The sequence below is a fragment of the Prionailurus bengalensis genome, chromosome E3, assembly GCF_016509475.1.
Source record: "Prionailurus bengalensis isolate Pbe53 chromosome E3, Fcat_Pben_1.1_paternal_pri, whole genome shotgun sequence".
Taxonomy (NCBI): domain Eukaryota; kingdom Metazoa; phylum Chordata; class Mammalia; order Carnivora; family Felidae; genus Prionailurus; species Prionailurus bengalensis.
This window is the reverse complement of record NC_057357.1, coordinates 40,119,347-40,143,234: the sequence shown is the minus strand read 5'-3', so window position 1 is coordinate 40,143,234 and position 23,888 is coordinate 40,119,347. Positions and strand designations below refer to the sequence as shown.

Genomic DNA, 23,888 nt, shown 5'->3' with positions numbered 1-23,888 from the left:
CCTCTCTGTGTGGTCTAGACACAGTGGATCCCCCGCTCTGAGCCACATGGCAGGAAGTGAGTCGAAAGAAACCAGGCCACGGGAGCACCGGTCCTGTAGCTGTCCCTGCACCCTGAGAGGCTCGCTCACCTCCCGCCCTGTCCGGTCTCACCTCCACTGTGAAGAAGAAATGCATCGGCCAGCTTCTCTGCCAGCTGGATCTCCCGGGAGGGCCCCTTGGCCTTCAGTGTCCAACAAGGCTCAATCCCCCCTTGCCCAGACTGGACCCCCTGCCCAGGCAGGATGGCCAGGCAGAGGTCCATCTGTCCATCCTCCTTAGGCCAACCATCAGACATTGAGGTAGTCAGGTCTGCTGTGCTAGCTGGCTGGGAGGAGGCAGCACTGGGGAAGAGTGGCCCGAGCTGCGGCCCGCTAGTAAACAGCGTCCCTGGAGGAGACGACAGGGAAGGTCAGAGCAGAGGGAGACACAGGGGCGAGTCCAGGGAAGAGGCCTGGGGAGCGAGGTCACGGCAAGAGGAAGGCCCAGCCTGGCCTCACAGACCCATGACCCAGCTATATCTGAGTCCCCTCCACTGACTGTAATTACTCCCTTGGGGGGTGATTTTGGTCCCCATCTGTCTCCACCTCCCCGTGAGCGCGGCAAGGGTGGGGACGGGGTCAGTCTTGACCACGGTGAGCACTCATGAATGTTTGTCGAGTGACTGAGTGGCCTGGCTGTGTGAGTGAGAGAGTGTGTGAGTGACGGAGTCTATGTGCACGCCCCGCCCCCGGGGTCCTCTCTTCCTCTTTCGCAGACTGTCCCCTCCCCAGGGCGGGTACCCCCAGCGTGGGCCCCCACAAGCAGGGTGCGTCAGCAGCTGCCCCACTCTGGAAAGTGATCCCTAACACCGTGCGGTCCCTCCCTCCACGGGGGACAGCTGGGGGAGATTTCACACATGCGGGGCTTCCAGAACTCCCTTCGCTAGAACCACACCCTTACCCCCTCACCCGACTCCCGCAGTCTGCGGGGGTCCTGGAGCCTGCAAGGGGGGCCGAGGGGAGGGGGCTGCGGCCGAGGGCAGGCCCAGCTGTCCTTGATTTGTGTGGGGTTGTTCCGCTTCAGATGCCGGATTTGCCTGCGCACAGAGAGGATGCGGTTTTCTCCTGGAGAGGGACCCCTCAGAGATGTCTACCCACCGAGCCCACCCACCCCCGGACTCCACTGTTCCCAGTTCACCCTGGTAGGCAACGAGGTGGGGCAGGAGCACCTGCCCCTCCCTAGCAGGTGACCTTGGCAGGTAAGGCGTCAAGTCTCTCTGAACCTCACTTTCCTACTTTATCAAACAACGCGGACACTGGCCCCATCCCTCTGGGTGTCTAGTTCCTAAACTCTTTGTGGTGAGGTGGCAGTGGGCATGGGACAGCGTACTCATATTCATCCTTCTTGGACGAGACTGGAGAGGAAAGACTTTCGGGGGCCTGGCTGGCCAGAACCCAGGGCCTTGTTCCTGGTGACCAGCTCTGCCTAGGGCAACGTGGCACAGAAGGGTTTGCCAGGGCAGACAAGATTCCCAGGGTCCGGAGGGACACATGAAAAGGCTCCCTTGACTGGGAGGTTCTGTCTCTGTTCCCTTAACCTGCGTGAGATTCTCAGTCTCTATTTCGCTCTGCCCCTCCCCTGCTTGGGCTCTCGCTCTCGCTCCCTCTCAAAATAAACAAACATTAAAAAAAAAAAAAAAGAAAAGAAAAGGAAAGGAAACAAAGCTGTTTCTGCCCCCACACCATCCCCACGACCTCCAGCTTCACAGCCCCGAGCCAGGCCTCTGGACCCAGAAGCCCCCCAGCAGCATGGGGAGGGCTGGGCCTCATCTAATGGCCCCACAGCAGGGCACTGTGCCCTGGCGGGGCCCCCCGTGGGCCAGAAGGTGGCTGTGAGCACCTTCCATTGGGAGCCAGGAATCTGACACAGGCTAAGGAACCCCAAGCTCCGCAGAGGCACAGGACACTGCGGGCTTGGGGGGTGTATGTGTGTGCACGATTGGGGGTTCAGAGGCTCGCCCACCGGTCCCCAGCCTGCATCTCCCCACACGCCACCCGGAAGCAAGTCCAGCCTGGCCAGTGGACAGGACACCCACAGACAGCCGCCCCCCCAACCCCTCATTTCCAGGGGAAGCGCCCCATCACCACAGTTGTCCAGACAGCCGGGCTTGTTGCACTTGGCCTTCAAGGGAGAGTCAGAACCCAGATGCCAGGGCAGAGCATCTTGGGACCGGTGCCTCAAACTCCTCCCCTTTCCCATCTGCCCCCTCCCTAACCCGCAGGCTTTCCTGCTCATGCTAGAGGACCTTGAAGATTGACCTCCACCCCCTCCTCAGAGAACACTGACTCTGCCCATGTCACCTCTACCGGCCATTGCTATCTCCCCCTGACTCCAGCCTCTCTGCCCTCCCCTCCCCCCCACTTCCAGACACACACCAGGAGTTCCCCGCTCAGAGATTGGGGCCCAGCAAAAACCCAGTGTCTAGACTAAGGGAACAAAAAGCCACTGGAGTCAGAGGTGGAGGGGGCAGCCCAGGGCAGCAGGCAAGCTGCACAGTGGGGGTGCAGGGCACTGAGGGCCCTGGTTCCTGTGGCTCCCGTTCCCCCAGGTTCTGAAGCATGGATAATCTCTGTGATTTTACGAGGAACAAATTATGCCTGCATACAGGCCTTGGGGGGCAGTGAGGGGTAGGGGTGGAGGGAGCCTATCTGCAGGTAACCCTTAGTCCTTCCTCCCACCCACCCCTGTCAGCCACAGGAAGCCCACCCACCCCCGACCCCACCCCTCCATCTTCTCTGTGCTTCCTGCCCCTGAGCTCCTGTAAGCAGAACCCTAGGGCTGGGGTAAGGTGACAGGTGGTCCCGGGGTCCCTGCATCTCCCAGACCACAGACACGCTCACGCAGAAGTGCAGGTTGGCTCGCTCACCCCTACAGAGTGAGCAGAAGGCAGTGCAATTTGACATACACTCCTCGGCCGCTTCTCCGTGCACTCTCCCATGGGGCTCAGCGTGGGGGAGGGAACATGATGTGTGCACCTTGGACACTGACTTGAAGGAGCTCTGTGACCTGGGGTGAGCTGAGGCCTGCAAGCGGGGACCGCAGGGACCCGGTCTGTGCACACATATAGGAGACCAGCCCGGGACCTCCGCAGCGGTGGGGGCAGGAGAGAGCCACTGGGCAGAGCCACTGGGAGAGGCTTCTAGAAGGATTCCGGCACATGGGGAGGGGGTGAGAAAGAAGGAACAGCAAAGTATAGAAGGCGGGAACACCGGGGCATGTTTCAGAGTGGAGTCTGGCTGGCCTAGAGGCCCAGGTGCAAGGGTCTGCGTGCAAGGGGGGTGGTTAACAGGAGCCCGGGAGCTGCGGTAAATAACACTACTCTCATTCACGGAGTGGAAAGGTGGCTGGAGACACGGGATCTGTGGGACCAGAGCCAGCAGAGCCTGCAGGAACCCACAGAGGGAAGTTTCTGGTCTTTTTTTTTTTTTTTTTTTTTTTTTTTTTTTGCGGAGATCACACGGGTTGGGGGAGGCTAGCTAGGGGCTGTCACCATTGCGGAGAGAAGTGGGCACAGACGCGAGAAGGTGGTGCCCTCAGAACCTGGTGCCCCAGGCGGGCCAGGATGGCAGCAGGAGCAACTTGAGGAGGCTGAAGGGCCGCAGGCTGAAGAGGCAAGGGCATCGGGAGCAGGGGGGTCCCGCAGGGCTGCCCTGGAGAAGGGGCTGGGAGCAACAGGTCACTTTCGCGAAGCCTACCAAATGGGGCCCCTACACCGCCGGCCCTCGCACCGTCGGACGCCAGGAGGCCTCAGTTACCTGTGTTCCGGGTACTGGCAGGCTGGGCCGGCGTGGCCGAGCGGGCTGGAGGACGCCGGCGCTCACCACTGAGCACCGCTGGGTCACGGGGTCCCTGGAGGGGGCTGGATCAGCCCTCGCCGTCGGAGGTGCCGCTGCTGCGCCCCTGGCGGCGCCTCGGGGAACTGCAGGGCCTCTCAGACCGGCCCTGGCGCACGCGCAGCGCGGAGCGAGCTCGCCCCCTGCCCGTGGGTGCTGCACACAGTCCCTGCCCCGCTCGCTAACTGGTGGCCTCCGAAGGGGTTCATCGCGTTACGTCCCCTACCAGGACCTCGTATGAGGGTGGGGACCCGGACGCTGGCTTGGCGGTGACCTCCACCGTCCTCTCTGGGCGCCCCCTCCCACTTGCCTGCCCAGCCCACATTCGTGCACGGAGTCACAGGGTTCCTGGGACCTACGAATCGGCCGCACCCCCACCAAGGTCACGGCGCTCCCTGGCACTTGTCACCCAGAGAAAACGAAAGCCGTGAGTGAGCACAAGTCCCAAGCACGGTTGGGTCACTCACGCACCCTGCCAGCGTCTCCTGAGCAGGGCCGCGGGCCCCTACAGGGGATCAGCGGGATCCCAGACACATACCACTTCCTCCCTTGCCCTGGGTGCCCCCGCGTGCACGGGCCTGCCGGCCGCTGTTGACGGGTGTTGAAAGAGCATGGGGAGCCGTCTGCCCCTGAACAGAACACTTGTCTGCAAGGCTGTGCCCTGGAGGGTCCACTTGGCAAGGGAGGGGGCGCTGGAGGGGGAGGGAGGGAGCCGCCGGGTTCTCAAAAAGTCTTTTGTTTCTCAGGAGGAAGTAGGGCTGCAGGCCAAAGGTTATGGTGTAACCCAGCAAGAAGAAGGAGGTGAGGGGATCTGTTTCCACAAGAGACAACTCACTCCCACCCCAGCCCCTGGCAGACAGGCCCTGCCCATAGCCATCCTTTTCCAGGCTCCTGATGAAAGGGGACCGCCCTTCTTCCTCCACCCCTCCAAGGACCCTGCTTCCAGCCCTTCCCACCCCCAGTGAACCTGTATGGGGCCCGTGGAGTGCAGGCAGTCAGGTACTGTCCCTCACAGTGTCCCTACCAGCCTCACCCAGGCTCCAGCAGGCCCTCCAGCCTGTCCTGCTGGAGATCTGGCCCCCGAGAGGCAGCCCCAGGGGCATGTCCTGGACACATCCACCCAGTTTGCAGAAGGAGGCCAGCCTGGTCCTGGGCCAAGTTTACTCAGGGACCTGCTGAGCCAGGGGTGCCGGGAGAGGTAAGCAAAGCCTGAGGTCCGCCCTAGCCCTGGGCCTGGAGATTCCCTCTGACCACTCAGCTAGCTGCCTCCCCACTGCTAGGCCCCTTCAACATGCTTGCTGCCTTCAGACTGTGCTCAAAAGATGGTCACCATGTTCCCAGGGCCACTGTTCCTCGTTTGGGGCATAGAAAAGAGGAAAGAGACAGTGTGGGCAGAGAGAGCCCGAGGCCTGAGGCAAGTCTCCCGCGTCTCCAAGCCTCCTGTTCCCGCCCTGCCCCACCAGGGTGATGTTGCCTGTAGAAACACACTGAGCATTCAGTCACTGCTCACCTACCGTGGGCTTGCCCTTGGCCAAGACTGGCCGCTAGCCTCCGAGTGTATGGGTCACAGGCTGTGCTAGGCAGTGCCCCAGGGCCGATGATGATCCCAGGTGACTGGGACAGCCCCAACTAGGGACACAGAGGGGTCCATGCAGGGAGAAGTCCGGCAGAGATAGGACTGAAGTCGTGGGGTGAAGGGCACACCCTGTGCAGTCCCAGGAGGCAGTTTTCCAGCAGGTACAGTCAGTACTGGCCCCCCAGCAGGGCAGAGACAGAGATGTTTTCTAGAGAAGGAGGCTGCCACTCTCCCGAATGGGGTTCTTCAGCATGGTCCTCCCTGGTGCTTTTTGTCAGTGCTGATCCCTCCTATTGCACAACTCCCTCTGCACAGACGACCCAGTGACCAAGCTGGTGTCTGAGAGATCTAACCCCACAGGGTGACATACACTCAGAACCCGCACAGCTGCGACACCCCCTGCCACAGCCCCACCCAGGAGACAGGCTGGGCTCCACAGAGGAAGGTTAAGTGCTCTGCCCAAGGTCACACAGTGAGCCCGCAGCACCTGCACAGGCCAGTGACCACCCCCCCCGCCACCGCCAGAGCAGGGACCCCTAGCCTGTGGCTGGGGATCAGGGAAGGGGCGGAGTCCCATTCCCAAGGAATGAGCAGACCAGACAGACCAGCAGTATCACTGGCCGTCCCTCCCGCCGCCCACCCCGCCAGCCATTCTAACCTCATCCCTCATCCACCACCTTTGCCCTTTTGTCCTCACACCTGCAGGCTCCAATCCTTGCAACGTGGGGATGCTCCCAGCTCCTGAGTATGTCTGCTCCAATTATGCATTTGGAACTGGGGAATAACCAGAGGGTTATCGCCCCCCCCCCAAAAACCACACACACAATCGAGCGTCCTTCCTCTGGGGTACATTTTCACAGCCCTGATCATCATCTGATGTGAACTTCCTGTCTCCCCAAACACAGGGGAAGGCCCTGAGGGAGGCCCATCTGTCTGTCTGTCTGTCTGTCTTACCGCCGCCTCCCCAGCAGCAGGCAGCACCACTCCGTAAATATTTGTGGAACAAGTGAAGCGCTGTGTCCCCGCATCCCTGGTGTGAACGCAGACAGCGAGCCCGTGTTCCGTTTGTTTACTGATCTCCTGATTACTCGAGACGGGAGTTAAGACGGGAGGGGGCTTCGGCATCACCCACCTTCCCGGACAGCAAGGGCTTCAGAGCAGGTACAGAAAGGCACAGTCACTGCTTCCTGGGAAGGTGCGGGCTGTGGGCCCCGGCCTTGCACAATCCAGGAAATGGAGCAACAGCCACTTTCCTAAGCCCGAGTGAGGCAAGGTTGTGAAACCGGGTTCAGGATCTCTCCTCTCGTAACTGGGAGACCAGAAGTCTGGCCCCCGGCCTGCCCCTCCAGCCGTCACAGATCATCACCACTCTGGCTGCCTGGAAGGCTTTGACCAGAGTGAATCATGTAGTGACCAGGGCCGGAGCAGCCGGCGAGGGCTGCCTCCCTCCGCCCCCTGCCTCACGGCCCAGCCTGGGGGAGATGGGAATGAGCTTCTGCGAGGGCCAGAGCCAGGCTCAGAATCGGGTCCCCCGGGGGTGAGTCCAGGCAGACGGGGAGGGGGCAGGGGGCTGTGGAGAAGAGAAGGTGGGGTTGTACCGTCATGCAGAGACCAGCTAGGCTTCCAGCCCACCTCCCTGAGGTTCCCACGTGAGCGGAGCCCTCCGGGCCCACGCCGGGCAGCAGGGCGTGGGCCATCGTGCCAGAGCAGTGCCTTCAGGAGAACCTGTGCAGAGCCGAGATCCTGACGCTTCAGCCAGCCCCCCTCCCCGCCCCGTCTGGATGTCTGGGGTTCCGATTCCGAGGTTGGACGGCCGGAGAGTGGCCACAACACAGTGTCCGGCTAGAGTAAGTATGTGCTGCCCGCCTACGGCTCCTGAGAGGCAGAAGTTCCTTTGCCTAAAAGGACGGACGGAGAGAAACACAAATCACTGCTAAATTATGCTCCAGACACCATTCCCCGAGCTAGGCGCCCCGCTCCAGCCTGCAGAGCAGGGCAGCTGGGAGCACCCGGGCGCCCGGCTTGGGGAACCTGTGTGCCCCATTTTGTTCCCCGACACCTCCAGGAGAGCCCAGTCTCTCCTTCCTCCACGGGACAAAGGCCAGTAACTACAAAAGGACAAAATCACGTCACACCTTACCATCGCCGGCCCTACGGACCCTCTCGCCTAGCCTCACTCCCTCAGGACAGCAGCCAGCATGTGCTGTTAGCAAGCCCATCTTACAGAGGACCAAACTGAGATTAGGGACTGGCCACGGCCCTGCTGGCGGCAAGTGGGGAGCTGGGATTGGAGCTACCAAGCGTGGGCAGGAGTCCAGAGGGGCCGGCGGTGCAGACAGACGTGCTGACTTGTGAGAACCTGTGCGAGCAAGAGGGCCAGGGCCCAGAGGCGACGCTGCGCCCGGATAAAAACCCACAGGAGAGACAGCTGCCGAACAAACCCCAGCACCGGGGCCCTCGTTCCCAAGACGTGGGCCACTTTGCTTTTATGCTTCACGTGCGTTACACACGCGTTATCTACGTGAATGAGGCAGCGGCTTTAATCCTAAGTGATAAGGTATCATACGTGAAACTCCTCTGGATTTCTGTCAGTTACTGAAAACAGCTACCGATGCACAAGGGCTTTCCTAACAATGAAGTGGCATGAGGCGAACTTCCAGTAACTGGGAGGCACTCCTCTCTGACACCCTTCTGGCTCATGGAAGGTTTCGTAGGGACACTCCACCTTCAGAGGGTGGAGAAATCTATTATAAGAACACTGCTGGGGCGGCTCAGTCAGTTGAGCCTCCGACTTCGGCTCAGGTCGTGATCTCGCGGTCCGTGAGTTCGAGCCCCACATCGGGCTCTGTGCTGTCAGCTCGGAGCCTGGAGCTGCTTTGGATTCTGTGTCTCCCTCTCTCTCTGCCCCTCCCCTGCTCACACGCTGTGTGTGCGTGTCTCTCTCTCTCAAAAATAAATAAACACTAAAAAAAAAAAAGGAAGACCTGCCAACAGGAGGACACACGCGAGCGCTTACCGTGTGCCAGGCCCCAGGTGCATCACATCAACGCGGCTGTCCTCAACAGCCCGTGAAGGAGGCTCTGCGATCACACCCACTATGCAGAGCAGGAGGCCAGCTCAGAGAGGCTGAGGAGCAAGGCCGTGGCCACACAGCCCAGTCCTCAGCGTCTGCCTGGCCTTGCCTCCCCCTCTAATCTCTGGGAAGGTCCAGGCCCCCACAGAAAGCCCTTCACCACAGATGCCCCTTTTTGGGGCACACGTGACCCATCGGGACACCTGCCCTTGTCCTTGCCCTGCAGCCACCTTTTGGGGTGGCCCTGGGCAGCTCCTGGGCAGTGTGCTTTGGTGTCCCGATGCTTCGTCACTGCGAGTGGACAAGAACCGTGTGTCCCCCACCCCCGGGCCTCTGAAATGTACAACAGGCCTGTGTCCAGCTGCTCACCTTTCGGGATGAACTTCAGCGAGCTGCTAAATATTCAGAAGCGGGACTGTCCCGGCTTGGGGCCATCGTTCAGGAACTCATGTCCCAGCCCATTGCCACACCTGCCACAGGACACCTGGAACGACCACAAAACAACTGCAGCGATGGCCCCCCTGCCACCAGAAGAGATGGTGTCCTCCCCCCACCCATTTCCCAAAGTAACTGTGGGCAGGAGAGGTCGACCTCCATCCCGGAGCCCGCATGGGAAAGCAGTCCTGTTTCCCCGTCTCCATCAGGACCCCAGGCTCCCCAGGTAGGGTGGCAGAGGCCAGAAGACCGCCACAGACAGACTCTAAGCCCCGAGAGCTGTGGGGGAAGCAGAGAAGGAGCAGCCACCTCGGGCTCTCCCTGGCCAACACCCCTCCCCACCCCCTGGGGCTGCCACCCACCTTTAAGGCTTTAGGCGAATTGTGCTCCGGACGCTTGGCCACACTATCAGCATGAATGGTCTCAGTGAAGGCCGGCCACGGGGACGAGTGTGCATACTTTGAGCGGCTGGAGAAGAGCTCGTGGCCACACTTGGCACACACATAGACACCTGGGGGCAGAAGGAAAGACAAAGGCAGACACGTTGGCTCCAGCCTCTCTGAGGTGAGCGCCCAAATCCTCGGGGCGAGAACACAGCACCGTCCGTCTGCAGGGTGGGCTGCGCATTCTACCCATGCTGACACCTGCCACTCCCAGGCCTGGAACACACCACTGAGCTCACGTTCAGTGGTCCTTAGCATGTGCCACGAAGAGCCACTTCTCACACTTATCTCATTGAACTTTATCCACAGTCCTGTGAGGTAGACCCTTCCAGGTTAGCTTAGTTTTGTGGTTGCCTTTTTTTTTTTTTTTCAAGTAGGCTCTGTGCCCAATGTGGGGCTTGAACTCACGAGCCTAAAGGGCCAAGGCTCCACCAACTGAGCCAGCCAGGAGCCCCTTTTTCAGTTTTGTTTTGTAAGAGGACCTTTCCGTTTTAGAGCTGCAGTGCCTGAGTGATGCAAAACACAGCTCGAGGGTGTGCAGTCAGGAAGGAGCCCAGACAGTATGATGAGGAAGCAGCACTCCCACCCCAGCAGGCCCCAGCCCACCTCCCTTCCAAGTGGCCGTTCCTGATGCCGGGGAGGCCTTGAGCTGGACACCCAGCCACCGGCCTGCTCTCTGTGAGGGAAGAGAATGGTCCCACCAAACAGGTCTCCAGGCCAGACAGGGGGCCCAGGAAGACAAAGACCCAGGGAAGAGAACAGGTTTTAACCCAGCCCCAAAAGATCACTTTGGGGGTGGGGGGAAAGGCTGCAAAACCGACCTGCAGAACAGGTAACTACTTGGGGCCCCCCACAGGGGAACCCCGCACCCAGTGCCCACCCTGAGGACAGCCTACCCCAGAGTCCATGAACTACACAGCCTTTGCCAGCCACTGGAGAAGGAAGCAAGAGGGGGATGCCCAGCTGCTGTGGAAGTGGAGCTTCCTGCCTGGCAGAGCCCCCTGAGGACAACTGGGGGCCTACTGCCAGAGGGCCTCGGTGGAGGGCTTTGCCTAGAGAGTCCCGTGCCACAGCTGACATCCACAGATGTCCAGTGTCACCGCCCAGCCTCCTAGAGGGCTGACACCCAAAAGTTCCCACCCAGGCAGTGCACTGCCCTAGTCTTGCCTGTGGGGCACATTTTTACCAAATTAGGCCATTACCAGACAGCATGGCCCAGAAGGGGACAACTCGGGGCCTCTCAAAGCCTGGGGCCTGGAGGGACGGTTGTCCACGTCCCAAACACCCCCACCCCCACTCCAGCTGTCTGGTCAAACTTCACTGGCACTTGGTTGCCCAGCGGCTCTCCTGGTTACCCAACCCCAGGGCCCTGGGCAGATGGGGGGAGGCACCCGGGAAGACACGTTGGGTCCGAAGGGAGGGCTCTGTGCTTGCCAGCTTACCTTGCGGATCCCAGGAACCCGGGAGGGGAAAAGGCAGGGCTATCATCAGGGGGATGCCCTAGGACAAGATCCTCGATCGTGTCCCTCTGAAGTCCAGATCCCAATCCGGATCCCCGCACCGGCGTCACCCCCTCCCTGTACCCTGACCCCACGGATCCCTCCCAGAAACGGCCTTGCTCACGCACTCCTCGAGGTCAGCAACGCCCTCACGCTAATGTCCCCTCTCCCCCTCAGGAACCCCTACTTTTCAGGCTCCCCAGACCCCCCTACTCCGCGGTCCCCTTTACTCACATGCGCTGCTCCCCGCGCGATCACATTCGCCCCCGGTGGGGTCCGCCCTTCCCGGGGCTCAAGGGTTCCACCACCGCCCGAGAGCAGCGACGCCCACTCTACTACGCGCCCCCTCCCCGCTGCCCTCCCAGGAGGTCAAAGAACAGACCTGGCTCAAAGTGGTTCTGGAAAACCTCGCCCCCGAAGAAGCTGCAGAACGACATGGCGCCGACAGTACTGCGGGGCAACCGCTTCCTCGGACAGATCCCAGGCCACTGGCCGACTGCCCCCGGGCCGGCGCCCGGGGCCCGCCCCTCCTCCAGAGCCCCAATCACTGCCCGGATCCGGGACGAGGCCCCTCCCTCCAGAGGACCAATCACGACCCTCCAGGAGGCCCCGCCCCCTCCCCTCCCGCGGACCAATCTCTTCCTGGGGCGAGGGCCTGCCCTCGGCAGTTTCCTCACAGGCCCCGCCCCCGACTGCTCCAGGGACCGCTAGGGAGCGGAGTCCCAGACGCCCGCGCTCGGCAGCCCCTCCCGAGCGTCAGGGGGCGCCGCTGAGCTGCGCCGGCTTGAAGCGGCGCCACGCCTCAAGGGTCCTGCCCGCCCGCGGAGCCGCCGGGCCACCCGCGGTCCCCAGCCTTTCCGCGCTCGCAACTCTGAGACACCGTGGGAAGAGTCGCCTTCGCACTTTATTAGACAGAGGGGGCAGGCAGGGGTCGCGCATGCTTCCTTCAGGCTCCCTCCATCCCAAGCCGCCTACAGGTCTCTCGAGGTCTCGGACTTTTCCTTCTCAAGATGTTTCTTCTGGGGACCCTGGTTGGGGGGTTGGAGGAGACAGCAGCGCTCGCCACGGAGGTCTAGCCGGGAATACTGCCCCTGGCCAGCCTCTGCTCCGCTTTCTTTCCACGCACGAGTTAGTGCCCGGTACTGGACTCCTATAAGCCCCTCCTCTGGATGAGGGCAGGGGACGCCCCAGCCACCCTCATCTGCTCCAGCTCCCCAACTGTGGCGCAAGAGGGGTGTGGGGTCTGAGCCCCAGAGAACAAGGGGTAGGTGGGCTCACCATGAACACCCTCTTCTCTTGGGCCGTCTGGAAGCGGCCGTGGCCAAACTTGGAGGTGGTGTCGATGAACTTGAGTTCGATGTTCTCCAGGGCCTGGCGGCTGTGGTGCACCAGGAGGGACTGGAGAGGAGCAAGATGCAAGGTCCTCACCCACTGCCTCCCGCCACCCCCAGGCCACACGGGAAGGGGAAGGTCTCACTCACTCGGCTCCTGCCAGAACCCCTCCCTTTTTGCTCTCCCTATTCCCACCCTCTTGGGAGCAAGGTGAAGGACAGGGCAGGCCAGTCCCTCGACCCTCCCACCATAGAGGCACTGACCTTCCTCAGCGTGATGACCCGCTTCTTGGTGCCCGCGATGCAACCCTTCAGCATGACGAAGTCATTGTTGACTTCCCCGTAGTGGGGGAAGCCGCCCTGCGGGGAGGTGGGTCAGGATCCAGGCTCCGAAAGGGGCTGCAGTGTTAGGGGCAGCTGCAAGCCCCGGGACAGCTCCCCACACATGAGCTGGAGCCAGCCCCTGGCCCCAGGGCAGCACCCGAGCCACATTCTAAGTCCTTATCTCACTGAACACTCTTAGCGAGGGAGACAGTGAGGCTCGGAGAAGCAGAACCACTCGTTCAGGCCTTGCAGCTGCTACATAGTGCAGCTGGGACCTGAACCCAGGTGGCCCGAGTCCCAGGCCACGGCTGGAGCTGCCGTGCTCCACACCCATGACGGTGGTCGGAGTGTGAGCTGTGTGCTGAGGAGGCTCAGAGGATGCAGGGACGGCAGGGGTTTGTTCCACCGGGGGGCTGCTCGCTGGGGCCTGAGCTCTGGGGGCAGGGAGGTACCCCACACACCTGCTCCACACGTGCACACCAGACCCCCTCACCAGTGGCGTGATGGACTTGTCCGTCACGTCGTAGCTGGTGGACGCATTGTTCCTGACCACCTTCCCGTCCTCCGTGTGCAGCCCGCGGCCAATGCGGTAGATCTGCAAGGAGAGCAGGGCACGTGGCAGGCAGCACGTGGCCTCTGGAGCCAGTGGCAGGTCTGTACCCATCCGCACGGGTGCTCAGACCCAGGCACCGGCAGGGGCATTTCAGAGCCTTTGGGGGGCCAGGCAGCGTCCGGGTCAGGCACCCTACCCACTGGGGTCCGGTCACGAGTGTCCCTCTATCACCAGGACTGCGGACGCACCTTCTTGTTGAGCTCCGTGCGGTGGTGATAGCCCTTCTGCCCGGCCCGAGCGATGGAGCAGCCCACACGGGCAGGGTGCCAGGCGCCAATGCAGGCCACCTTGCGCAGTCCCTTGTGGGTCTTCCGTGGCAGCTTCTTGGTGTGCCAGCGGCTCGTGACCCCTGCAGGTGGTGGGGGCGGGCTTAGAGGCCAGTCTGGCCCCCACCCCCTCCAGGCAGCCTTCCTGGAGCCACCGTCCCCACCCAGCCCTACCTTTGACCCCCCGGCCCTTGGTGACAGCAATGACATCGATGACCTCGCTCTGGCTGAACACACTGTGCACCGGCACCTGCTTCTCTAGCCGGGCCTGGGCCCAGGCCACCTTCTCAGCCACCGTGCCGCCATTCAGCTGGATCTCCATGATGTGGGCCTTCTTCTGCCGGAAAGGCAGCAGCTTCATCTGCAGGACATGGCCCGGCCAGTCGGTTCCCAGAGGGCTGCACCCCCCAACCGCAGACCTGGCATGACTGGCTGGTGACCCCCAGCAGGCTTTCATGCATACATGCATTCAGCAGATGTTCCAGTGCTCCAGTCTTTCGATATGCTATATTCTGTGCTGGGCACTGGGGAGGACTGAATATTCTGATGGAATATTGGGAGCAGCAGGGACAGTTACTGCACGTAAGGCAGTACGTGTCCTCTGAGGGGACACCCCTCAATAACAAGAAGGAGCTACTGAGTGAAGATCTGAAAGTTTGGGGAGCAGAGGGAACCACCTGTGCAAAGGCCCTGTGGCAGGGAAGATCCTGGGGAGCTGGTGGGCTAGAAAGGAGAGCAGTATGTCTAGACCGTGGTGAGCAAGGAGGAACGTGGTGCAGGATGAAGTCAGAGGTGAGCTGGGCCCTGCCCGGGCCAGTCTTGAAGGGAGAGGTTTGGGCTTTATTCTAAGTGCAGGATGTGGCACAATCTGGTTCATTCTTTTTAGACACCTCTGGCTGCTGCTGTGTGAGGCACGGGCTGCGGGGACACACAGGTGGAAGCAGGGACGCAAGTCACAGCCCAGTGCTCAACATGTACTTATGGAGCACCTACTGCATACAGGGCTCTCGGTGGCTGGGGTGCTGGGGGCACAGCACTGAACAGGCAGCCACGGCCCTGCCCCCGTGGAGCTAGTCTGTAAAGGGAAACGGACACGACCAACGACACGTGTAACCAGGAACAGCAAGCGTGGCAGTAACCGAGGCAGGGGAGCAGAGGGGTGCTGCTCCAGGCCTACGCAAGCCTTCCCTGAGGACAAGATGCCAAGGACTGTTCCAGAATAAGCCAGAAGGTGTTAGCAACCTGTCAGCCCACTCAAGCCAGACCCCACGTACGAATGTTGACTCACACACACCGTGTGCCAGGACCCAACGGGAGGTGGCTGGCCCTCTACACTGGACATTGGCAGGAGATCCAGGCCTTGTGGGGCGTGTCGGGGCCTTGGTTGACCACTAGGCGTGGCGGACGGCCCAGAGCCCTCAGAGCGCACGGACACCCATCCCCGGGGCTGCGGGAGGCCAGCACAGCCAGTCCCCCAGCCCTTTGGGGCTGTGCCCCGGCTCGTGGTATTTTTAGGCTGACATTTGCCAGGGCTCCTGGAAGCTGGGCCCAGGGAGTGGACCGGCAGACCGGGTGCAGACGAGGTGGCGGGGCTGACCTGAGTGTGGACAATGACGCGGATGACTTTGCAGTACTTCTTCATGGCGGCAAAGTCTTTCTGCAGCTGCTTTTTGCCCTCGGCGTCACGCCATCTCTTGCAGGCCTTGGTGAAGGCTTTCTTCTTGCTCTTGTGCCTGAGCCACACGCAGGAGACACGTAGAGGGGCCAGCCGGGGCAGCTGCCCAGGCCCGCCCAGCCCCCACGTGCCCACAGCCCACCCCACAGGCCCCTCAGGGCGGGGAATGTCCTCTCCTCCCTCCTTCCCTTCCCGGGGAGGCCACCGCCACCGCGGGGCCCTCCCCCGGGGCTCCCTGTCGTCAAGCACAGACTGCCCCTCCCTCTCCGGGTCTCCGGCTCCTCCTGTGCAGAGCGGACGCGCTCCCGCCTCCTGAGGCCTGCGTGTGAGCGTCAGATGTGCCCGAGCTCGAGGGAGGCGCGTGCTGGCCGGCGCCGCGGCCACCTGCCTACACCGCTGCGGCCGCAGACCCCGCCTCCAGGGCCAACGGCCAGTACTGGCCAGGCGCCACGCCGCGTCGTTCCCAACCCCCCCCCCCCCCAAACTCTGGAGGGTGGGTGTACTGTCCCCATTCTACAGAGGAAGAAACGAGAGCTCACAAAAGTCAAAGGCCCTGGATGAGGGCCAAATTGATAACAGTAGAAAGAACAGAAACAAGGCCAGCTGGCACTCGGTGAGCACTTTCTGTGTGCTGAGCACTTGACACACTGCTCATTTGATCCTCACGGCAGCCTCATGACACAGGGATTACTCCCTCGGATGGTGTCTCCATCTGGTGGTGTCTGTGATGCGGGGGGGGGGGGGGGGGGATCAATCTAAGAGGCTCTAAGAGGTGAGCCAGCTCGCCTGTGGTCGTACAGCCCGTGCTGGCTCAGAAGCCCAAGCTTATTACCTCCCAGAGAGGGCCAGGACCGGGCTATGCCTCTAACTCCGTAAGGATGGGGGTGTCGGTGAGGTTCTTTGGGCACGTGGGCCCCCCCTTTCAGGACTGAGTGCCCCCAAATGCCTTCCTTTCTGAGGAGAAGAGCTTGTCAGCTAGCTATTTCCCTTTTCACCCTGGCTGCTAGGAAGCTCTGAGCCAACTCTAACATTTCATCAAATTAGTCCCTTAATTAACCCTGGGGATTAGAACATGCGCTTCCTCTCTTCCTCTATCCCAATTTCCACTCCAGCCCCCTAGTACTTGTCTTTCATTGAATTGAAGGCAACCACCCCCACAAACACTTTCCTGCCTCCCATACACTGTTGCCACTTCCCACCCCCCTCGTGCCAGTCCACACGTGGTCCCCCCGGGGGCAACGCTCACCAGTCCTTGTAGAAGCGGCGACGGCACTCATCACTGAGGTGCTCTGCAAAGATGGTCTTGAAGCTCCGCAGGCCTCGAGGAGTGGCCACATAGCCCACAACGCCGACCACCACCAGAGGCGGCGTCTCCACAATCGTCACTGCCTCCACTTCCTCCCGCTTCGAAATTTCTGGAGGGGACCCGGAGACAGGGGCATGGAGGAGGGCCTCTGGGACCCACGGGGAAAGGGGATGGAGTGGAAGAGCCAACCACAGCCCCTCCTGCCCAAGGGAGGGTGGAGCACCATGGCCTTAGGGCTCCCACTGACCTCCGGCCCCCAGCCTGCACCCTCCCTGCCCCTTCTCTCTGCTCCGTCTGGGGCAAGGAGCAGGTGCTGGGCAGGGCCCTTGAAGTGGTCTCTGCTAGCTCTGACTCTGAGATCTCAGACAACGCCTGACTTGCTCCCTGCCTCAGTTTCCCCATCAGACCCTCTGGAAATGGGCGAGGAGAGCCGACAGCCAGGGCAGCATCCCCCGAAGGGCAGGGTCGGGACTCCTTTAGTGGAGAGCACTTGAGCCGTTGAAATTTTATTTAAAAAAAAATTTTTTTAACGTTTATTTATTTTTGAGACAGACAGAGACAGAGCATGAACAGGGGAGGGTCAGGGAGAGGGAGACACAGAATCTGAAACAGGCTCCAGGCTCTGAGCTGTCAGCACAGAGCCCGACGCGGGGCTCGAACTCACGGACTGCGAGATAGTGACCTGAACCGAAGTCAGACGCTTAACCGACCGAGCCCCCCAGGCGCCCCAAGCCGTTGAAATTTTAACAGTTGTGAATATACGTTGATGAGCTCTAGAAAAATACCTGTATTTTGTCCAAAACCCGTGATGTCATAGATGTTATTACTGACACTAAAACAAAGTAAAAGCAAGTCTAAAAGAAACATATCAGGAGATGGGGAGCCTGCGTGCCTCAGGCGATTAAGCGTCCGACTCTTGATTTCAGCTGAGGTCATGATCTCACGGTTCGTGGGATAAAGCACACCGTCAGTGTGGAGCCTGCTTGGGATTCTCTCTTCCTCTCTCTCTCTGCTCCTCCCCCTCTCACACTCCCTCGCTCTCAAAAATATATACATATGTATATACATGCACACATATATGAGGTGAGGAAAAGAACACATGAGTAGCTGCCAGAAAGTTGGAGGCGTGGTGGCTGATGCTATAAAGGGGCAGCAGGAAGGACTCCCGTGAGGATGGAATGTTCCACGGTACACACATTTACACGTGGCAGAGCCGCATGGAACTAAACACGCACAGGAAACCTGAACACGATGGGTAGGTTGTATCCATGTCGATAACCGGTTGTGACATATTATCGTAGTTTATAAGATGTTTCCGTCGGGAAATTGGGTCACGGGCGCATGGGATTCTACAATGATCTCAAAACAAAAGGTATATCGGGGCACCTGCCTTTGAACTGTAGCTCTCCCACGTACGGACTGGTGATGGGCAAGTTTCATAACTGCTTAATTTCCTCACCTGTAAACCGGGGCCGATGACAGAACACACCTCGAGGGGTGGCCAGCGGTCAGGGCTTGGTGACAGTCAGTGTCCTGACTGTGGTTCCTGCGGCATGGCCTCGCCCTTTCTGGGACCGTCTCCTGTCCTGGCGCCCAGTTCAGGCTCCTGGCCTCCGGAAGTCTTTCCAGACCCTCTAGCAGGTGGGGATGCTCCACACCCTCCCCCACCCCCGTGTCCCCCCGCAGCCACTCACTGAGCCCCGGCCGGTGCACTTCTCGAAGAGTGTGCGTCATGCCAGCCTTGTAGCCCAGGAAAGCCGTGAGGTGCACCGGCCGGCTGGGGTCGTCCCGAGGCCAAGTCTTCACCTTGCCCCGGTGCCGGCTGCTCCTCTTGTGGGGCAGGAAGCCCAGGTGTCCATGCCGAGGGGCAGAGAACTTCCGGTGGGACTGGGGGTGGGAGGAGGAGGGGAGAGTCAGAGCTGGGGCGTCTCTGGGCCCGGAGAAGTGAGTCAGAGACCCCAGACAGGGCCCTGGTGGTCTTCAGTGCCTCCATCTATCTATAGGGAAGGAGGGCAGGTCGGCTCAGGGACAGTGTCTTAGGGACAGAGCCAGCACCAAGCTCTCCTCACCCGCAGGCTTCCCGCTTTAGTGGGCTCAGCCTGCTGGGCCCAGGAGGGACAGGCCCACACTGTGGCCGAGGGCTAGAGGGACAGGGAGGCACAGCCATCTGTCTATCTTCTTGCCCATTCCAGGCCTGGCAGCCTGAGCTCTGGCCCCCTGTTGTCCCCTTCAGTCACCTCCTCCCTAACAGGCCCAAGGACCACCCCTGCTGGGAAGAGACTCCAGAAGCCCACCTGCCCCTCCCAGGAAGCTGGCTGGCTCCAGCCCCCTAGCCCACTGACCATGGCAGCCCGTCCCGGCAGGTCAGGAAAGGAAGGGGCCTCCCCGACAGGCGCTGGAGGTCGAATGGCAGGGCCAGAACGCCCAGCAGCCAGGTCCCAGATTTAGCCCCTGGCAGAAGAGCTTGGTCATGTTCCGTGGCGGTCATGGGCTCTGGTGCCAGGAGCAGGCCTGGCCTGGGGCGGAGCGAGAGGGGGCAACCGATGGGCAGGCTGGGGTGGGGATACCTGGAGCCAGGCCTGTCACTGCTTTCCTCAAGGGCCCCGGGACTGGGTCACACCACTTCGTTTTCTGCCTTGTGTTGCCCTCCCAGGCCAGGAACAAGTCGGCCCGGTAAAGAGTCAAGGAGCCCAGGTTGGGGAGAGGGCTTCTGTCAGGCAGCTGCGGTCAGGAGGGTCTGGTCCACTTGGCTGGCTGTTCCTGTCTTGTCCTGAGGGCTGCGAGCAGGGCCTGGCCAAACTGCCTGGGGTGCCGGGGGCCGGGGGTGGGAATAGCTGTCATCCAAGAACAAAGGTTCTACGCCTATCAAGTTCTGAACCTATAGACAGAGTCAGTTTTACAGGCCTGAAATGTCTCTGAGGGCCTGGGGATCTTGCCTTGCTGGCGCTAAGATTTGGCGCTAGTAAAATGTCACAATTCTCTGTCATTGCTGTTGTTAATGACAAAAGAACCTGTAACACTTTGGGCTGAGCCCCACAGGAATTAAATCACTGGGAAGGGGCAACCCTCAGCCCCAGGAGTGGCCCAGGGGGAGAGAGACTACCTGAGCGGAGGAAGCACAGAAGGGACACCCGCAGGGGCGCCTGGGTGGCTCAGTCGGTAAAGCGTCCGACTTTGGCTCAGGTCACGATCTCACAGCTTGTGAGTTCAAACCCCGTGTTGGGCTCTGTGCTGACAGCTCAGGGCCTGGAGCCTGCTTGGGATTCTGTGTCTCCTTCTCTGCCCCTCCCCCGCTCACGCTGTGTCTCTCTCTCTCTCTCTCAAGAATAAATAATAAAACATAAAAAAAAAAAAAAAAAAAGAAAAGAAGGGACACCCGCACACTCAGGGCAAAGGGAAGGCCACCCATGCTGAAGCCCTTGAGCACAGCAAGACAGGCGGCTGTGGTAGGATCGGTTCCTGGCACACGGGCCAAGAACCAGGGGGCCGGGCACAGAGCCACAAGCTACTTGGGCTCCTCCCTCTCGTATGCCTTTTCCTGCTTCTGCTACATGATCCCCAAGCCCCTCTGCTACCAAACAGCGGCGGAAAGATGCCACTCCCGTGCTTTGCTTTAATCGAGTTCTCTGCTTTCTCATATTCTTCTGGTGAGCCATAGCGGTGGCATCGGGCCTGGCTCTGTGGGATCCCCTTGTTCACCCCCACGGTACAGGCCAATGTTAAGATTCTTTTGGTCTGACAGTGCGTGTTTCTAAGGGTTCGTGATTTCACGATCTGACATTTCTGTGACCCCAGATCCTGTACATCCGTAGAGTTGATGGCTCCATGTCCCTGACCCCGGCCTCCAGGCATGAAGTGACCAGCACCCTCCGTGGTGCTGGCCTAGGGCCATGCCAGATATGGAGATCACGGAAGGTGATCAGCAGGACCCTGGTCAGTGAGCTACCCCAGGGGGCACAACAGTGCTCGGGGCCGGGACAGAAACATCAGTCCCAGGCCAGAGCACTTTGCGTCCAGCATAGGAGCCACTTCTCCCTGTGGGTGAGGGCCCCAAGGGCAAGCCCTGCCTCTTGTTCTGCCCCAGAAAGGCCCCCTAAGCTTACTGGCATTGGCCAGTCCATGAGGGGCTCTGGAAGACACAGTGGAGCCCAGAGAAGGCTGCAGGGAAGGGACAATTCAGGAAGGCTTCCTGAAAGAGTGGGCATTTGGTAGTTTATTTGTTGACTTTGTTGTGTTTTTTGGTTGTTCTACAGGTCTGAGTTCTCCAGAAGGGCCCAGCTCTGTTCGTCTTGCTGCCTACTGCACTTGCCACGTACCTGCACACCAAAGAAACTGAATGAATAGTCTGCTTCTTCCAGTGTTTGTCTCGTCTTAGAACGTAAGCAGGGGTCTCTGTTTTCTCCACTGGCGTATTCCAAGCGCGAGACCAGCGTCTAGCGCACAGCACACAAGCCGCAGCCCCCGCGCTGGGAGGGGTTTCCCGAGCCCACCATTGGGCGGGCCTGCAGAACTACGAGTCCCATGGTGCCTCGCGAGCGCAGGCAGTCCCGCGCAGGCGCAGCTGTCCTACAGCGGCCTCTGCCGCGGGAGAACTATAAGTCCCATGGTGCCTCGCGAGTGCCGATCGCCTTGCGCCGGCGCAGCCGCCCTAGGGTGTCCTCTGCTGCGGGCGAACTAGGCCGTGGTAACCGGTCGGAGGCCAGGCTCGCTCGTCCGAGAGAAGAGCCCCACCGCACGCCGCCGCCATGCCGGATAGCTGGGATAAGGACGTGTACCCCGAGCCCCCGCGCCGCACACCGGCGCCCTCGCCGCAGACCTCGCTGCCCAACCCCATAACCTATGTGACGAAGGCCTTCGATCTCCTCGTGGACCGGCCTGTGACCCTAGTGAGAGGTACGAACCCCATCCGGGCCTCACCGCTCCCCCAGGGCCCCCCGCCGCCCAGTCTGGAATACTCCGCCGCACCTAGGGCTTCGCCCCTGTGACCGGTCCCCGTCGTCCCCACCCGGACACCTGGGGTCTCGTCGCCTCCTTGGACCCCCACCCCGTTTCCACTGCACCCTAGGAACACCCCTCGCTTCTGCACCAAGACCCCTCATTGCTTTCCGGCCCTCGCCGCCTGGGGGAACTCTCCACGCACCCCTGGTCTCCAGGCTCGCCCAAATATTAGGGGGTGTGTGCGGATCGCACCCTGGCCTGAGGCTTGTTAAACCCCATTCTCCCTGCACGCTTTGCATCCTGAGTTGTGCACTGTAGGCAGTCAGCAAACGGCTGTTGAAGGGTTCTCTGCTAACCCTCTGCACACCTACAAAATGACCCGGATAGTCAGGGGATGGCCGAGGTCCCCTCGACCTAGATATGCTGTGACTTGTACTCCGTGTGTGCCCAAGCTTAAGAGCTGTCCAGATACCTCCAACCGTGGTCCAAACCAGGTAGATGTTTAAAACAGCTCTTTGTTGCCCAGTTTGTTGTTCAGCTCGCTCCGTATCACGAGCACACACTGCCCTCAGTCACTAATGCTAAGCGATTCATCCATTAACCAATTCAGGGGTGCCGGGGTGGCTCAGTCGGTTAAGCATCCCACTCTTGATCTCAGTTCAGGTCTTGATCTCAGGGTTGTGAGTTCAAGCCATGTGTTGGACTCCACGTTAGGCATGGAGCCTCCGTTAAAAAAATAATTAACCAATTCATTCGTTCAACAACAAAACATTTGGAGGGAGCACCATGCCCTGGGGGCTTGTTGGGATAAAGTCAACAAATCAGACCCCCACATCTGGAAAAGGCACGGCAATGGATCGACTCCTCTTTTTTGTAATGATTTTTTAGAAAGTGGTTTTTTTTTTGTAACGTTTTTATTTATTTTTGAGACAGAGACAGAGCATGAACGGGGGAGGGGCAGAGAGAGAGGCAGACACAGAATCGGAAGCAGGCTCCATCCAGGCTCTGAGCCATCAGCCCAGAGTCCGACGCGGGGCTCGAACTCCTGGATCGTGAGATCGCGACCTGAGCTGAAGTCTGACGCTTAACCAACTGAGCCACCCAAGCGCCCCTAGAAAGTGTTCTATACGTCTGGAGGGATGAGATCACACCAGTTCCAACTCATTAGTTTACCGGTGGGGAAGTTGAGGGCAGAAGGTCAGTGGTGGCAAAACTGGCACGGGCCGTCTGCCTACAGGGTGGAGACCTTGTGCGGTGGGCGAGGTTGGCCCACAGGGGGATCTGGAGAAGGGTGTGGGCTTGCAGAACGTGGGTTCTGAATCCTGTATCTCTCTGGGCCTCGGTACTGTCTGTCCTGAAAAGGACCCACCCCACAGGATTGTTTTGGGGACCGAGTGAGACAACGTGCCTGGCTCCCAGGAACCCTCCGTAAGTGGTGGAGGTCACCGTTTGTAGCCCAGAGCTACCAGCCACACTTGTTATAGAGTCCAAATGGCAGTCTTTGTGAAAGCTGGGAACATTTGGGAAATCTGCTTCTTTGGTTTGTGGGAAGTAACAAAGCTAAGAGCCCAGACTCTGGCCTGTCCAAACAAGTAGGGTTTTTCTCTTTACAGAGTTTATAGAGCGGCAGCATGCGAAGAACAGGTATTACTACTACCATCGGGAGTTCCGTCGTGTGCCAGATATCACCGAGTGCCAGGAAAAGGATGTCTTGTGCATGTTTGAAGCAGAAATGCAATGGAGGAGAGACTAGTATGTCCCTTCTTAAGTCAGGGAATACTGAGCCTTGCACAGTGAGCATCCCTGGCCGGGCCCTTTCCCTGGGGAGACCCTGGGATGGTGGTCGGTTGACAAGAATGCCTCCTGGGCTTGGCCCACCTCTTGTGGGTGGAGAGCCCCGACCTATGACCTCTGGGTACAGGTAAGGATTCTTTGTGGACCACTTTCTTGGTTCTTCTTTCAGTAAAGTTGATCAAGAAATAGTCAATATTATCCAGGAAAGGCTGAAGGCGTGTCAGCAGAGGGAAGGCGAGAGCTACAGGGAGAACTGCGCCAAGGAGATCGAGCAGTTTGCCCAGGTGGCCAAGGCCTACCAGGACCGCTGTACGTGAGCCCCCACACTGGCCTCATCCTTCAACCCTCCATTTTCTCCAGTCAGGGTTTTTTACAAACATTACTGCCCAAGTGTGCTCACTGGTTGGGGGGAGGGGTCTGTTTGCTGCCAGGTATCTGTGCTGCCTTTTCTTTCTCTGCTTCTAGAGAAGACTCCAGTCTATGCCTTTGGTAGATTTGGCCCATGACTTCCCTCCCCCAATCTCTTCCTCAGATCATGACCTGGGTGCCCATTATTCAGCCAGAAAGTGCCTGGCGAAGCAGAAGCAGCGGATGCTGGCAGAGAGAAAAGCTGCTAAAGAGGCCGCCGCTGCGTGAGGCAGCTCTTTCAGCCCCCATACGGAACTATTGCTAAAATAAAGAGTAATATCAAATTGGCTTTTGG

The 23,888-nt window shown here is 60.1% G+C and overlaps 3 protein-coding genes across 3 annotated transcripts; 1 reads left to right on the top strand and 2 right to left on the bottom strand.

Moving 5' to 3' along the window:
- Window positions 1–6,542: 6,542 nt before the first annotated feature.
- Window positions 6,543–11,476, bottom strand: MSRB1 (methionine sulfoxide reductase B1). Its single transcript, XM_043560982.1, has 4 exons — window positions 11,321–11,476; window positions 9,359–9,507; window positions 8,931–9,045; window positions 6,543–7,386 (listed from the first exon to the last, which is right to left on the bottom strand). Exons 1-4 carry the CDS (start codon window positions 11,373–11,375, stop codon window positions 7,355–7,357), a joined length of 351 nt encoding a protein of 116 aa, XP_043416917.1. The 5' UTR covers window positions 11,376–11,476; the 3' UTR covers window positions 6,543–7,354.
- Window positions 11,477–11,825: 349 nt separating this feature from the next.
- Window positions 11,826–18,925, bottom strand: RPL3L (ribosomal protein L3 like). Its single transcript, XM_043560974.1, has 10 exons — window positions 18,796–18,925; window positions 18,148–18,340; window positions 16,394–16,562; window positions 15,070–15,205; window positions 13,647–13,833; window positions 13,395–13,555; window positions 13,087–13,188; window positions 12,534–12,629; window positions 12,217–12,336; window positions 11,826–11,966 (listed from the first exon to the last, which is right to left on the bottom strand). The coding sequence occupies exons 1-10, from the start codon at window positions 18,796–18,798 to the stop codon at window positions 11,910–11,912; spliced, it is 1,224 nt and encodes a 407-aa protein (XP_043416909.1). The 5' UTR covers window positions 18,799–18,925; the 3' UTR covers window positions 11,826–11,909.
- Window positions 18,926–21,080: 2,155 nt separating this feature from the next.
- Window positions 21,081–23,877, top strand: NDUFB10 (NADH:ubiquinone oxidoreductase subunit B10). Its single transcript, XM_043560978.1, has 4 exons — window positions 21,081–21,346; window positions 23,005–23,143; window positions 23,355–23,494; window positions 23,718–23,877. Exons 1-4 carry the CDS (start codon window positions 21,199–21,201, stop codon window positions 23,819–23,821), a joined length of 531 nt encoding a protein of 176 aa, XP_043416913.1. The 5' UTR covers window positions 21,081–21,198; the 3' UTR covers window positions 23,822–23,877.
- The last annotated feature ends 11 nt before the right edge of the window (window positions 23,878–23,888 follow it).